The following is a 15,890-nucleotide window of genomic DNA, read 5'->3' on the forward strand; positions in this document are numbered from 1 at the left end:
ATAATAATAATAATAATAATAATAATAATAATAATAAAAAAATCCTCCCCGCCCACTACTCAGCACGTATGTTTTCAGAGTAAGCGTGACAAAAAAAAAAAAAAAAACCTTAAAGAGACTAGAGCTAGGCTGCATTTCAGGATCAGATTTTGCTTGTTCAATTGTCGATTTAATTACATTTTAAATATTGCCGTCAGACGTTTGGAAGTTTTTTTTTACAAAAGTACAAAATGCAAAGGTAAAATGTGCTCTTTGTGGAGTCTTAACCCTTTGCAGCCCATTTATTGAGCACTTGTCAAGCGCATCAGGTCCAATTTATTTTCACATGCGCTGTTTCAAATATAGATTTTTTCAGAGCAAAACAGGTTTAAAAGGCACCGCATGGCAAAAGGACATCAGTACTGCATCTCCAGCCAAGCCCCACCCCTTGTTCACTGTATTTTTCACATACCTCTTTATAGACGTGCTTACTGATAAATCCTGTCCTGATCACTCGATCACCAAACTCCTCAATAATGCGATCCAAGTTATTATTTTATTACTATAGCATCTCCAAAAAGCTCTGCAAATGTCTGTGATAGTCTTTGAGTGCTGGATGCAGAAGCAGCTATCTCCTTTGTTTATGTCCGTGTTATCTCTGTGGTGCATGGGGCTATCAGATATGTCCTTTTTTTTCGGCTTCATTCAGCTCCTATCGGTCTCACTCAGCCATTGAAAGGTTTGCTCGGCTTTTACAGCAAAAAAAAAAAAACGACTAGAGATATGTGCTTGATGTCTTTTTGATGGTGCTGGACAGGGTCCAACATCGGGCTGGAAAGGGAAAATTGTAATGTCGGACCTGGTCTGACATAGGGCCGCGAAGGGTTAATAATTATTATACTAATACTTTTGGGTTAATAATACTTATCAATTTTCAATACTGTTTCAGTTAAGCTAATTATAACCTAGATTTCTTAGCCACTCCAGTGTAGCTTTGGCTGTGTGCTTTGGGTCATTGTCATACTGAAAGGTGAACTTCCGTCCCAGTTTCAGCTTTCTTGCAGAGGACCCAGGTTTTCCTCAAGGACGTCTCTGTACTTCGCTCCATTAATTTTCCCTTCTATCCTGACAAGTGCCCCAGTCACTGCTGATGAGAAACATCCCATAAGGCCAGATTTGTGGAGTTTTTGAGATATTGTTGTCACATGCACACTTTGACCAGTCTTGGCCATAAAAGCCTGTAGCCCTTGTAAAGTTGCCATTGGCCTCTTGGAAGCCTCTGTGATCAGTCTGCTTCTTGCTCAGTCATCCAGGTTGGAGGGACGGCCTGTTCTAGGCAGGGGCTTCCCACCTTCCACTTCTTAATAATCGTCTTGACTGTGCTCTAAGGGATATTCAAAGCCTTTGATATTTTTTTATACCCATCCCCTGATCTGTGCCTTTCAACAACTTTGTCCCGGAGTTCTTTTGAAGGAGCCTTGGTACTCATGTTTGAGTCTTTGCTTTGAAATGCACTACCTTAGCAGAGGGAACCTACAGGAACTGCTAAATTTATCCTGAAATCATGTGAATCACTACAGTTTAACACAGGTGGAGGCCACTTAACTTGGTGTGTGATTTTGAAGGTGACTGGTTACACCTGAGCAAATTTAGCATTGCTATTACAAGGGGTGTGGACACTTATCCAACCAAGCTATTTCAGTTTTTATTTTTAATTAATCTTTTACAAATTTCTAGAATTTTTTTTTTTTCACTTGGAAGTTGTGGGGTAGGATGTGTAGATAAATGGGGAAAAACAAAAACAAAACTATTTTAATGCATTTTAATTCCAGGCTATAAGGCAACAAAAGGTGAACATTTTGAAAGGGGGTGTAGACTTTCTATAGGCACTGTGTGTGTGTGTCTGTGTATGTGATATATATGTGATATACTTTTGCATTGATATAATATTGATTGGTGGATATAACATCCCTTGCTTATAAAGTACCTTTTTCTGGTCTGAATGCGGTACGTTTTATCAGAGTTATCAGAGTTTAACTAAACTCTGATAAAACGTACCGCATTCAGACCAGAAAAAGGTACTTTATAAGCAAGGTATGTTATATCCAACAATCAATATTATATCAATGCAAAAGTGGTGTATTATTAGATACACAAATACATTTAATTTGATAATTTTTATAGAAAAGCGCGAAACTGTATTTGCAAATTTAAGACTCTTTGGAAGTTAAAAATAAATGATCAAATACTGTGTATATGTTTTTCACGTAATGTATATACAATACATTATTTAAAAGAAAAAGATTAAGAAAATGTTGCGCTTATACAGTAAAACAATAACAACTGACAAATGTAGATACTGTACATAGTATATGTGTAAGCAACATATGTAATGTAATAATACAGAAACAGTTTTCAAGCAAGTGTGATTTTCTTCTTTCTGGCAATTCTAAAAAGGCAAGAATTGTTTTTGTCGTGATGTCATCTTGTGCAGTGTGAGGTTCTGGCTTCAAAATCCGTGCAAAATCTCTTATAATGTTCGATAAGAAACACTCTTCACACAAATGTATATTTTTCATTACTGTAACATTAAACCTCTCCTCTGGTGTTTTGAAATGGTTTGGTCCAGGATTTGTAGGCTACTTAGTTTATTTACTGCATTTGTTAAAAACAAAAATGCAGCCGGTGAAACTTACAACTTGCTTGCATTTCTGTTTGTACAGTTTCATCTGGGTTTTCTTTGGAGAAGCTTATGTCATGTTCATCGAAATTATAAAGAAAGGCCAACGTTAATAGTATTGTAGCATTTCTGCTTGCATGGGTTCAATGAAAGAGACTGCAGTGAATCTTTAGCAGAAGAGCTTTTTATTTAATTCCCAGCAACCCTTAAAAGGACAGCACGTCGTCTCAGCAGAGAGAGACTGAAGAAAGAAACCAAGCCACAGACAGCGAGCACAGAGGGGAAGGAGCACACATGGATTAGACAGCTCCTTCACTCCCTTAGTGTCGGATTTACAGTTTGCAGAAACAGCACTGACTGCAGCGCGGTTAGGACCAGATTTAGCTAGTTTTAAGTTTGCAGCTTTCAGTTTTTGTAATTTTATTATACAATTGTCAAACGAACACAACATTTATGGAAGGTTTCTTATTGAGTGGATTGACTGTACGCAATAAACGCATACAATACTTGTTGTGAATTTGATAGTCGTACTTAATATCCGAGTGCGCAACAGCAGAGTAGGTTTTCAGCAGTGTGTTTTGATAGTAAGTCGCTGCTTTGGGTCCTTGTTCCGTAGCTTAGGTACATTATTTGCTGGGTGTTCGTTATATCCCAGGATACAAGTTCCACTGTATACATATATTAATCTATTTATGAATTATCCTTCCTACCCATTACTGACAATATTCACTTACTATACTTTTACACACACTGGTGTGCGAGTGTCGTTCTATACTATCCAAGTGGGGACTATTTATATTAAGGATTATGAACCTGGTGAACTTTTGTATTGATAGTGTACACTAATTATACCAATTACCTACCATGCATTTTACAATCACCATTGTATTACACTAACAGACAGACAGTTGTTATGTACAGTAAATGCCATTCGTTGCATGTGTAGGAGCCAGAATGCAAATATGTGTGTGTTTTAACACTGTCAAGGTGGGACCACAAAAAATAATTTAAACAGTTCAACTCATCCAATAATAAAGTGAGTGTGACCGGCTGGCGAGTGGATAGAGGCCCAGAGACAGACTGCAGTTCAAAAAAAAAAGAGAAACTTTTATTATTACAGAAACACAAAATAAAAGGGCACAAGGGCCAAAACAAAGGGATTTAAAAACACAAATAGAAAGACACAAAACAAGACTTACAAAAATAAAGGTTTCCAGGCTGGGCAATGCCTTCACTGGATGAGAAAATTAAAAAAACCCAAAAAACAGCAAGCACAAACACCAGCTTGCTTCCTCAGCTTCCTCCTCTCCCTAATGGGAAGCTGAGGCCTCCTTTTATGTCAAGTGGCTGGGTGCTGATTGATCATTAATTACTCTAATCAACCCCAGCCACCTGAACACAATAAACCCAGGCAGGTAGGGGAATTTAACCCCATAACTGCAAATTTATAAAGGGCAGAGCTCTGCCCTACAAGGATGGCGGCCCGGCTCCCTCTGGTGGCGGAGGCGGGGACGGCAGCCCGGCTCCCTCTGGCGGACCCTTGGGAGGCGACGGCGGCAGCGGAGCCTCGGCAACCCTAGGAGACAAAAAGGAGACACCAGCAGCCCCAGGCGATCCAAATGTGGCATCCCTGAGCGGAGCAGGAGTGGCATCCCTGGGCGGTGCAAGGCAGGCATCCTTGGGCCGTGCAGACATGGCCAACAGTACAGGAACCTCTGGCCAGGGTGGCAGAGGCCAGACTTCCTCCTCACTGTCGGCCGGTGAAGGCAGTTTTAGCTCCTCCGGCTGCAGCCCCCCCACCACCGGCGATGGGGGCTGTGGCCATTCTAGTGGTCTCTGAGGCAGGGCTGGTACCTGCCGTAACGATTGGGTGCGCCTCCGCTGGGGTCCTCTCAGCAGCACATGTAGAGGCTGCTGTAGAGCATCAGCCTTCTCCCCTTCTGGCTCCCTGGTCCATGGTCCTCCTATCTGGGCTCTGGGAGCGGCGGCTCCTCCCGTCTAGGTTATGGCAGCAGCGGATCCTCCCTCTCTGGCTCTCAGGACGGCAGCTCCTCCCTCTCTGGCTCTCGGGACAGCAGCTCCTCCTCCTCATACTGCGTGGGGCATATACCATACGCCCCACAGCTGGGGCACAACTCCGCCACGAGGCTCTTCAAAAAAACCTCCCTCTCTGGTGCTGTCAGCAGCAACAACTTCTCTCCCTTTGGCGCTGGAGACGGCTCCTCTCCCTCTGGAGGCAAAACCAGCATGTATTCTTCCTCTGCTGGTGGAGACTTGGGCAGAGGATGCTCTGCCTTCCTCTTCCCCTTTCCCTTTCTCTGCCTCCTCCTCACCTTCCTCTCCTGGGCCAGTTCCTCCTCTCCCTCTTGGTTGGGGCAGCGCACCACCGGGTGCCCGAATTCCCCACAGGCAAGGCACCAGCCTTGGTCCTCTAGACCACCGAGGAACTCCTCCAGGTCCTGCCAGCCATCTCTCCAGCCTTCCTTTTTTTTTTTTTTTTTTTTTTTTTTTTTTTTAACATTTATTTATCTTGTCCCAAAAATTTAAAAAAAAAAATCCTGCAGTACTGCTCTGAGCCTTCTGGAGGCACTATAACCAACTCTGACACCAAATATGACCTGCTGGTGAGTGGATAGAGGCCCAGAGACAGACTGCAGTTCAAAAAAATAATACTTTTATTACAAATAAACACAAAATAAAAGGGCACAAGGGCCAAAACAAAGGGATTTAAACACAAATAGAAAGACACAAAACAAGACTTACAAAAATAAAGGTTTCCAGGCTGGGCGATGCCTTCACTGGAAGAGAGAATTAAAAAAACAAACAAAAAAAACCCAAAACAGCAAGCACAAACACCAGCTTGCTTCCTCAGCTCCCTCCTCTCCCTAATGGGAAGCCGAGGCCTTCTTTTATGTCAGGTGGCTGGGTGCTGATTGATCGTTAATTACTCTAATCAACCCCAGCCGCCTGAACACAATAAACCCAGGCAGGTAGGGGAATTTAACCCCATAACTGCCAATTTATAAAGGGCAGAGCTCTGCTCTGCCACAGTGACACAAATGAAATTTGAGTAAAAACACATTTATTGCTTGAAAATACAAGAGAGCAACTTATTTGTAGACATTGAAACCAAAAGTATTAACATGAACAAGTATTTATTTATTTACAGAATTTTGATTCAGTCAGAAGAACTCAAGCACATTTTAGTGGTATTGTTGCAGTAGTTGAAGCCGTGACAGGAGATGTAGATACAAGATCTAGAAGAATGTCTAACAACCGTTTTTATTAGTCAATGCTATGTATTTCTCTTCATTGAATTTATTCTGTTTTACAAGTAATATTTTACAGTTTTCCAGTCACGACCGTTTTCCTGAAATGTGGGATTTTCAGGGATGCACTTTTCACAGTCCTCTTTTCCAGGGACTTTTATATGGTTTTAAATGGCGTTCAGTCAATTCTTTTTCCATATTTGACCAGGTCCTTCTCTCTGAAGTAAATCTCCCTAAAATAATAATAATAATAAAACATATTATTGCATCAAACATTATTATTTAAATTATATATAATACTTAACATTTGTGACAATTCCACCAAATACAATTGTCTTATTTTTACAACTATTTCTTATTTGTTATCTTTATGACAAAATTAATAATAGCAATAATAATAAAGCATAATCACAATAAATTGGGATCAGTACAACTGAGCTACATGTCAATGCTATATTCTAAAACGTAAAACATAAAATATATTATTTACACATGCTTGCATGTAATACTTTACCTTTTCTTACTGGTGTAATCTGTGCATGTGCATTGGAGTCCCCACTTATAGCATGAGATAGTATTTAGTAATAGTAAGATTAGATAGTATGGAGCGACATAAGTCCCCATTTGGATAGTACAGAGTGACGCTCACACACTGCTGTGTGTGTTTGTGCAATGTAAGTACACTATGCAAGTGCACTGTAGGTAACTGATATAACACAGTTATAGTAATTAGGCTGCTAACTGTGTTTTCATGGTTCTATCACTGTAAAACTTCACCAGGTTCGTAATCCTTTATATAAATGCACTCCACATTATAGTCCCCATTTGGATAGTACAGAATGACACAGGACCCCACTTGGATAGTACACATAAACCTAACAAATGTTGTGTAAGTTCAGTTGTTAGTTTAAACAGGGAGTGCACTCACTTCAGTAAATAAAGGCCTGTGTGTAAAACAAACAACCACAGCGAGTTAAGTTTGTTAATACCGTTGTCCTGCTAACCGGAGTGTATGTGTACGAGGCCTTAGAGGTGTCGTGAGTCAGCATTTATACGCAGAGCAGCTGAAGATTCAGTTCTTCCGAATTGGCTAGAAAATGAACAACTCCAAAGTCTGCACAGTGAAGTATAGAAATATACTGATGCACAGTGAAAACATAACAGTCTAAGTTTTACATAACATTTCATTGGGCACATACATAATGTTATTTACATTTTAAATGGTGAGAAGATAGGTTTGTTGATTGTTTGAGTAGCATTATTCGTAGGGATAACAAAAAACTCAGCTCAAGTCATGTGATTTCATAAAAACGCCAGGTGCTCAGTGTTTGGTATTTGAGTTAAAATTGCCAAAATGAGTTCATTAAGAATCTGTATAAATAGCCATTTGAAAAGACATGATTTTAATTAACGGAGGAACAGCAAAAGATACGATCATGCCCCGCTTGAGTAATGAAGATCGCCTGGTTGCTATCGGCATGATTGAAGGCAGCATGTATGTGAGAGATGTTGCCCAGAGAATGAGATGTTCTCCATCAGCAATCAGCAGACTAGTCCAGAGAAACCAGGAAACCGGCTCTGTGAGGGACAGGCCACGTCCTGGAATGCAGAGGGTCACCACACTGGCCCAGGACCATCACATCCAACTGATCCATCTGCTTAATTGTGTTCAGACTGCAGTGGCTACAGCACGAGAAATTCCAGGAAGAAATAACCCCCGCATCAGCAGAATGACTGACTACCATAGTCTAACTGTGAAATGACCATGCACTGAATATCCTTGACCACCTTTGACATAAGAAACCAATTGATTGATTGTGTTTACATATTTTCACTTAACCAGTATCGTGTTTTTGTTCAGTACTTGTTTGGTGTCATAAAGCAATCATTGGTTAGATGTGTTGTAAAGCTAAAAGTCTTTACCAATGTCTTCAATGGTGAAATAAGTTTTAGTTTTTGTTCTTATACCATAGGGTTATCTCCACCCCTTGAAGAAAGGATGTTTCCTGGCAGCTAGCGACATTGCTGTTACAGTAGCAATCTGATTGGCTGATGAGGTGTGTCATTTATATTACTCAACTTAATCAGCAACTGAGTCCATCAAAGGCAGCGACTAAAATAATTTCTTGGTGCAAACTTGGAATCAGTCCAAAAAATGATGCTGATGACATCATCTCTGGAACGCTATCTGCACAGTTGACTCACGTGGGCCTTTTACTGATATGGATTTGCGCACAGCTTTAATACGACTTCTTCTTCTTCTTCTTCTTCTTTTTCACAGCCTTAGTCCCAGACTGTCCTGGGGTCAGCTGCTTTGGTTGCTCTTCTCCACTTGTCTCTGTCGAGCACATCTTCCTCACTCACTTCACAAACCTCCATATCTTTTCTCACACAATCTATCCATCTCTTTCTAGGCCTGCCTCTTCCCCTGTTACCTTCCACCTCAAATTCCATTACCCTCTTTGTTACTTCCTCAACGTCCCTCCTCATGATATGTCCATACCGCCGTAACCTCGCCTCTCGCATCTTCTCAACCACATCCACCACCCTACATCGTCTACGGATTTCTTCATTTCTGATCTTATCCTTCATTGAAATCTGCAGAATCCATCTCAACATCCTCATTTCAGTACTTCTTATCAGGTTCTCTTCCCTCTTTCCAACTGCCCAGCATTCAGCTCCATATAGTAGTACAGGTCTAATCACAGTCTTGTACATTTTGCACTTTAACTTTCTGGGAATTTTCCTGTCACAGATTATTCCAGTTATTTCTCTCCACTTGTTCCATCCAGCTTTCACTCTTTGTTTTACTGCCTCCAGTGTTTCTCCTCCCTTTACCACTTCTGATCCAAGGTATTGGCCATCAACTTGTTTCAGTTTTCCTCCATTTGTCTCCTCAACAGTGGTCATAGTATCTCCTCTTCTCTCCATTACCATTATTTCAGATTTTTCTGCGTTCATTTTCAGTCCACCGTTTTCCAGACTTCTCTGCCATTTGAACACTTTCTCCTGTAGTTCTACTTCTGAATGTGCCATCAGTGCCACATCATCAGCAAAGTTGAGTTCCCAAGGCACTTCTGTTCTTGCCTCCTCTGTCAGTGTGTCAATAATGTTTATAAAAAGGAAAGGACTTAGTGCTGATCCTTGGTGTACTCCAACTGTGATTTCAAACTTTTTTGTCTCTCCCCGTTGTGTGATCACCTTTGTAGTTGCATCTCTATAGGTTGCTTGAACTAACTTCACCATGCTTTCTGGTACTCCTTTCTTCCTCAAGCACCAATACACCACCTCTCTGGGCACATGGTCATATGCCTTCTCCAAGTCCAGAAAGGCCACATACATCTTTTCTCTAGTGTCTTCTCCTGTAACTGTCTCATCACAAAAATGGCATCTGTTGTGTTTTTCCCAGCTGAGAATCCAAATTGTGAGTTGTGGATCCTGACTATCTTCCAGAGTCTCTTGTCCAGAATTTTTTCCAGGATTTTCAATCCATGTTCCAGAAGTTTTATTCCTCTATAGTTTTTACACTCCATTGGGTCTCCTTTCTCCTTGTAGATGGTAACCATACTGATTTTTGTCCATTCTTCTGGAATTCTCTCTTCCTTTGCAGTATTGTTTAGCAATCTCGTCAGCCACTGAATCCCCTCTTCATCGAGGTTTATAAAGTGTTCTGCTGCTATTCCTGATGGTCCAGATGCTTTGCCCACTTTCATCTTTTTGATAGCTTCTGTCACTTCCTTTACTGAGATTTCTTGGATTGGTCCACACACTACTTCTGCCTCCATTAGGTTCTCCCTCTCATTTTCTACATTTAACAGGTTTTTGAAGTACTCCAGCCATCTTTGCTTGATCTGCTCTTCTTTAATCAAGACTCTGCCTTCTCCATCCTTGAGTACTGCCACCCAGATAATATCTTTTTTCTGTCTCGCTCTATGTTTAGCAATCTTGTAGATTTGGTCCTCTCCTTCCTTTGTTTCAAGTTTCTCATACCATTATTTCCAGGCTCTTTCCTTTGCTCTTGCTGCACTTCTTTTTGCTACCTTCTTTAGTCTCTTATATTCTTGTAGCTCTCCAGTGCCATCTTTCAGTGCTTTATATGCTTTTTTCTTTTCCTTCAGTGTTTCCTGAACTTCCAAATCCCACCACTTCATTTTCCCTCGGTCTGCCTCCTCTTGTCTTTCCACAAACCCTGGTAGCAGCCTCTTCTAGGATGTGGCTCATCTCAATCCACTCTTCTTCAACTGAAGGCTCCTCTGTTTCCTCTGTGTTGTTTTTCATTTCTCTCACCAGCCTGTTGAAATCTACTTTGTTTTCTCTGTTTCCACACTTTTGTTCGTGCTGGGCGTTTTCTCTGCTTTATTCTTCGCTCCTTCAATATTGTGATGTCCATCACTAGTAGCCTGTGTTGTCTGGTAACAGCCTCATAGGGCAGGGCTTTAGCATCTTGGACTTTCGCTCTATCAGTTCTTCTCACTAATATGTAGTCTATTTGGATATCATGGCCTCCACTCCTGTATGTCACCTTTTGCTCATAATTCTTCATGAACCCTGTGTTCACTGCAAACAATTCAAGAGCTTGGAGTGTTTCTAGTAGCCTTCTGCCTTCTTCATTTCTCTCTCCTAGCCCTCTCTGACCATGTTCATCTGGATAATCTGGGCATTTCTCTCCTAAATGTGCATTGAAGTCCAATTACCACCATTTCATTTCCTGGGATTCTGCTAACCACTTCTTCGAGATCTTCCAAGAAGCTATCCTTTTCCTCCTGTGGTCTTCCTACCTGTGGTGCGTATACAGAGATGATATTCCACAACCCGCTCTCAAAGGCCACCAGTACATTGATAATCCTGTCTGAGTGCCTAACCACCCTCACTATGTTGTCTGCTAGGTCTTTGCATACTATCACACCCACTCCATTCATTTTTGTACTCTTTCCAGCGTATAGAATCTTGTATCCCTCTCCTAGGTGTCTTGAGCTGTTTCCTTTCCACTTGGTTTCTTGCACACACAAGATCTCCACTTTTCTCCTTGCCATAGTATCAACCAATTCTCTCCCTCTTCCTGTCATGGTACCAACATTCCAACTCCCCACTCTGACTTAACATTCCTTTCAGGCCCCTTCACCTTGTTTCTTTTCTGTAGACCCCACTCTACAGTTTTCCCCACAGTAGCATAATTTCCATTAGTACCCTGTTGGGACACAGCACTAATGGCAGCCGTTGTTAACTCGGGCCCCGACTGATCCGGTATGTGATTTGTGTTCTTTGCAACCATGGTTTTGGCAAGATGGTTTTACGTCGGATGCCCTTCCTGACACAACCCTTTTAGTCGCCTCTTACGACAGGCAGGGATACCCAGGAGGTATTCTGATCCCCCTCCCGAGGGACACAGCTTTAATACGACAAATTAATTTAAATAATGTGTTGTCTTTTGTTGACAATAAATGTTTTTTTATGTTCTACATTTTCTTTTTCATGACTTTTATTATGGTAAATGTCTGTGCTTATTTAGGCACTGCTGTTTGACTGGGAAAAGCATGCAACATTAATAAGATAACGTAGGCTTCTTGGAGTTCACAAAAAAACTAACCTTTTCACTTCCTTTTTAGCTTAGTTATTGAGCTTTTGCTTCATCTAAATTGTTTTTCGCTATTTTACATTTTTTGACTGCAACTGTTCATTTTAACCATTTTTTTTTAACACGACAGTACTCACACGTTTGGTCACCATCATAACTGTTGCATGAAACCGCAGTGTAATAATCCAGCACCTCTGCACTTAAGCATTTGTATGTCAGCTGACAACAGCTGATATCCCATCACGGCTTTCTTCTTAAATCCCCCAATATAGCTCTCACAAGCGCCTGGGTACATATTGTTACGATATCACAACAAAAGGAATAAGCGCTTTCTTTTTTTTTTTTTTTTTTTTGGTGCATATGTATAGCTTTATGCACAATGTATCACCTTACAATACAATAATTCAACAAAAACATTGACAATGATAACACCCAAAAATAATCAGTATTTTTTTTAATAAAGAAGCCAGCACAAATATAGTAATTAGGCGGTGGATTGCGCAGATCGCCGGCTTATTTGACACCTGCATTCATTGTCGCATTTTTTGCATTGAAAATAACTGATTATTTTTTTAGCAGTAATTTTTAATGTTTTAGCTTCTCAAAGTGCTTAACAGAGAGCCTGCCCCTTCAACTCTCTGAATGGATAAATGTTGTGTCGAGACATAACACAGCTGTCATGTTCCAAGATTTTTTTTACTAACCCAGCAACATGCAATTGATCTAGTCTGCTAGAAGCACAATCAATCCTTATTGTTAATAGCACAGTAGCATCTGCAGGAAGGGCGGATCACGTTTTTTTTAGCCGCTTTACTGATATGAATTTGCGCACAGCTTTTACTTCCATTTGGTGTTTTATTTTGGTACTACGTTTTTTTTTTTTTTTACATTAACACTGTAACATCGGAAACGTTATGATTGTCACCTGTGTTGCGTAGTGGCCTAAGTATTCCTGCTGCGATGTGATTGGTTCAAACGTGACGCTCCCCCTTCCTGCCCACTTCTTAATTTATCCTGGGGTTACTGGCAGGTTCCTTCTGGATACTTCAGTAGAGAATGTGCCTCACAGTGCTACTGGTAGTACAGTGCTGTCTAGATTCCAGCCATAAAACTGCTGGCTTTGTATGTTATGCAATCAGTCACCTTGATCAAAGAGATTAGTTGCAGTATTTATACTTGTTTTTCCATAGGCTTGGATCCGGAACTTGTGTGGGGTTTACTGAAGTGGTGCTAATAAATCAAGTTTTTTTTTCAATTGGGAAAGTTCACAGACCTGTTGAGAAAGGAAGTTAAAATCTGTTGTTACCCAGAATCTTCTCGTTGTGCACTAGAATAATTACCCCCAGAAATGCCCAGAACACCAAACCCTCTCCACATCTAAAAGCACACTACATTCCACCAACTCATGTATTAGTTTTAGATGACGATAAGAGGAAAAGGAAGGTAATGCACAATATCACCCTTTGCCAAAATAAATGTTCAGAATGCCCAGACACACATGAGATTTAATTTTATTTACACTTTACACAGATACTTCATAAATGATGGACTCTCAGAGCGAAACAAGCAGAAGCCACATAAATGTGAATTGATAATAAAAGCAATTCATGAAACAGAAATCTAGTTGTCCAACAATGTATATTGGCCACTCTGAATGTTTTGATTATTATAAATCTGAATTCTTAACATCTGAATGATTAATATACATCTGAATTCATTCTGTTAAACTGCACGTGTTGAAAGCAATGATGTCAAGTCAGTAAATCTAGGAAAATGGTGACTGCTATTACTGGAGAATATATGAAGTAGTTCCATCCCTATTGAAATTCAGTTGGACCTGAAGTGTAACACTATTGACAACCTGAACCCGTGTATTGAAATGTGGGAGTTCCCTTCAGCTCTCGGGGGACTTAAGAGGGTCAACCTGAAGTTGAGAGTTCAGAAGGATCAGGCAAAAAGAAAACAATCCTTCATTTTGGCCAATTTTAGAGGGACAATAATCACTGATAAACAAAGAAAGCATGCAACATTACTAAGATCTACTATTCAGACCATTTTATACCCATAAATGGTATTGTAATCCATTCATCCTTGCTGTTTGTTTATGTCGCATGCTACTGTTTGAAAAAGCTGCTTAATATGAATCTATAAGGCGGGATTACAATCTGTTACTCATAGTTTGGCATGTCATGTCACTGGTGCTAAATGTCTTTTTAATGCAAACATTATACAATCAGTTGCTGTAAAACAAACTCGGATTAGAAAAATTTCCTAATACTAAGAATTTTCTACATGATCCTGGCCACATTTAGCAGCCGCTCATTATAAATGACTTAATTCACTTAACACAAGTAAGTGAATTAACTCTACATTTTAAAAATAGTCTCAATAAATCTGGTAAACAATAGCATATGAACAAAATAACTGAACACAAACTAACTTTTGTGTTTCATTTTCTAAAAGAGTATTGCACCTTTAAACTGAATGACACGGTTTGCAGCAGCAGTGGAGAAAGACACAAAAAAGACTTTTACTAATTATAACTTGAATGATAGACCCTTTACTCGGATATTAAATGTTTATCACAAAACCCCACTGAATTAACTACAAAGCAAAGAATGGCAGTTGTGGGTACAGGACTGGTGCCATTTGTCAGTGCAAAGTATTGATTGGCAGGTATCTACTGTCGGATAGAAACTTTGGGGGTCCAGTGAAAATATATATTTTTTCTTCATTTATTAAACTGACAGTTTTTTAGCAACAAGAAACAAACACTAAAAGCCACAAACAGAATTTATTTTCTGTCTAAAAAAACGAGGAACAAAAAGCAAAAGAATCCACAAAAGCAAAATTCTATAAAGATCAAAGGACACTAACCGTTCTTCTCAACCAGACATCCCCTCCAAACTAACTAACTTGCTTTTTCAGTATTACAAACTATACATGCTCTGCTCACCGTGCCAAAACCCTAAGCTCTAGCAAAGTGGGAAGTGAAGTCCAGCTTTCATTACAGTCCTTCAAACTGTATCAACATAATTAATATCAAACTTAACTCGAGTGGCTCATTTTTTAAACATATTTAATACGATTGGCTAGTTTTATGGAGATTTAAATAGCCGCTTTTCTTTTACTCTGTAGCTACGGTTATTTGTAAAAAAAAGAAATACACGTACGCAATGTCAGAACTGTCATTAATTCTGCCAGGAATTGACAAGCAACCAGTAGTAGACCCTTAAACTTAGCAGCATTGTGCAGCTCAATAGACAGCGACAGCCTTGGTGCCGTGGTTACCACTAATAAAGTTAATACTATACTTTCTCTTGTACTCGCTCGTGGGACTGACAGCAAAGCATGTGTGAGAAATACACTGTGAACTCGATAAGAGGTTGCCACCAAACACTTTTGTAAACATACAACAGAAAAAAAAATGCTAAGGTCGCGATCATGGAAGAACAAATGTCAGACGAAAACAAAGAAACTTATACAAAAAGTTTCAGTCAAAATTGTGGGATAATTTTGTTTTTTATCTTAATGAAAAAAGAAATGATTGATATCACTGTATTGTCTCATTGTAAACCCAAAGATACGCACCACTAGTGACTTCACATTTGCAGGGTTATCTAAAGCCTACCTGCTAAATGTGTTGGGAGCAATGACCTCAGATCTAATATGGCTACCAAGGTCATGTGACTTTTTGAAGTTTCTGCTGAATAGAAACAATAAACTTTGAGTTGTTGCCAGCGGTCCATTTATTGGGCGCCTTTTGGTTCCAGTTTATTTTCACACACTGCACTGTTTTAAAAGTATTTTTTTCACATTTAAACAGGTTTAAAAGGCACCGCATATCAACAGGACACTCACTACTGCATCTGTAGCCAAGCCCCAACCCTTGTTTGCTGTATTTATCGCATACCTCTTCATAGTAGGGTATAATGATAAATCCTCAAAAATGCGATCCAAGTCATTATTTTGTTACTATAACATCTTTAAAAGCCCTGCAAATGCCTGTGATATTCTTTGAGCGCTGGATGCGGAAGCAGCTGTCTTGTTTTTTTACGTCCATGTTAGGTCTGTGGTGCAGGGCCTCTGTGTATTGCTCAGATCTGCCCCTTTTCTTTTCGGTCTCACTCGGTTTTCTCAGCATTGTTCCAGAGAAAAATCGACTAGAGATCTGTGCTTGACGTCTTTTTGGACTGGAAAGGGAAAATTGCAATGCCAGACCTGGTCCGACATAGGACTGCAAAGGGTTCATGTTTGGCACACAAGGTTCTATTACCCGGTGTTGTCCAATGAAAATAACTGTTTGGCTGCCACATTGTTTTTATGGCCATGTAGCAGGGCTGTAGGAAAGCCCTGCTGTTTGAATGTATTGTTTTGTTTATTTTTA

At 40.1% G+C, this 15,890-nt stretch overlaps 1 protein-coding gene across 4 annotated transcripts in view; it reads left to right on the forward strand.

Annotated features, from left to right (window-relative positions):
• LOC121320419 (high affinity cationic amino acid transporter 1-like) overlaps window positions 1-15,890 on the forward strand; it is a 66,468-nt gene that overhangs the window by 4,379 nt on the left and 46,199 nt on the right. For 3 of the 4 annotated variants that reach the window (XR_005950841.1, XM_041258734.1, XM_041258733.1), the window contains exon 2: window positions 7,902-7,985. The exons of the other annotated variant lie outside the window; for it this stretch is intronic. Coding sequence is in view for 2 of the 3 variants with exons in the window: in XM_041258734.1 (XP_041114668.1) it covers window positions 7,981-7,985 (5 nt within the window). In the remaining variant the exon portion in view is untranslated. The remainder of the gene's footprint in view (window positions 1-7,901; window positions 7,986-15,890) is intronic. 4 annotated transcript variants of the gene reach the window in all.

This window comes from Polyodon spathula, chromosome 9 (assembly GCF_017654505.1).
Source record: "Polyodon spathula isolate WHYD16114869_AA chromosome 9, ASM1765450v1, whole genome shotgun sequence".
In the NCBI taxonomy this organism is placed as follows: Eukaryota; Metazoa; Chordata; class Actinopteri; order Acipenseriformes; family Polyodontidae; genus Polyodon; species Polyodon spathula.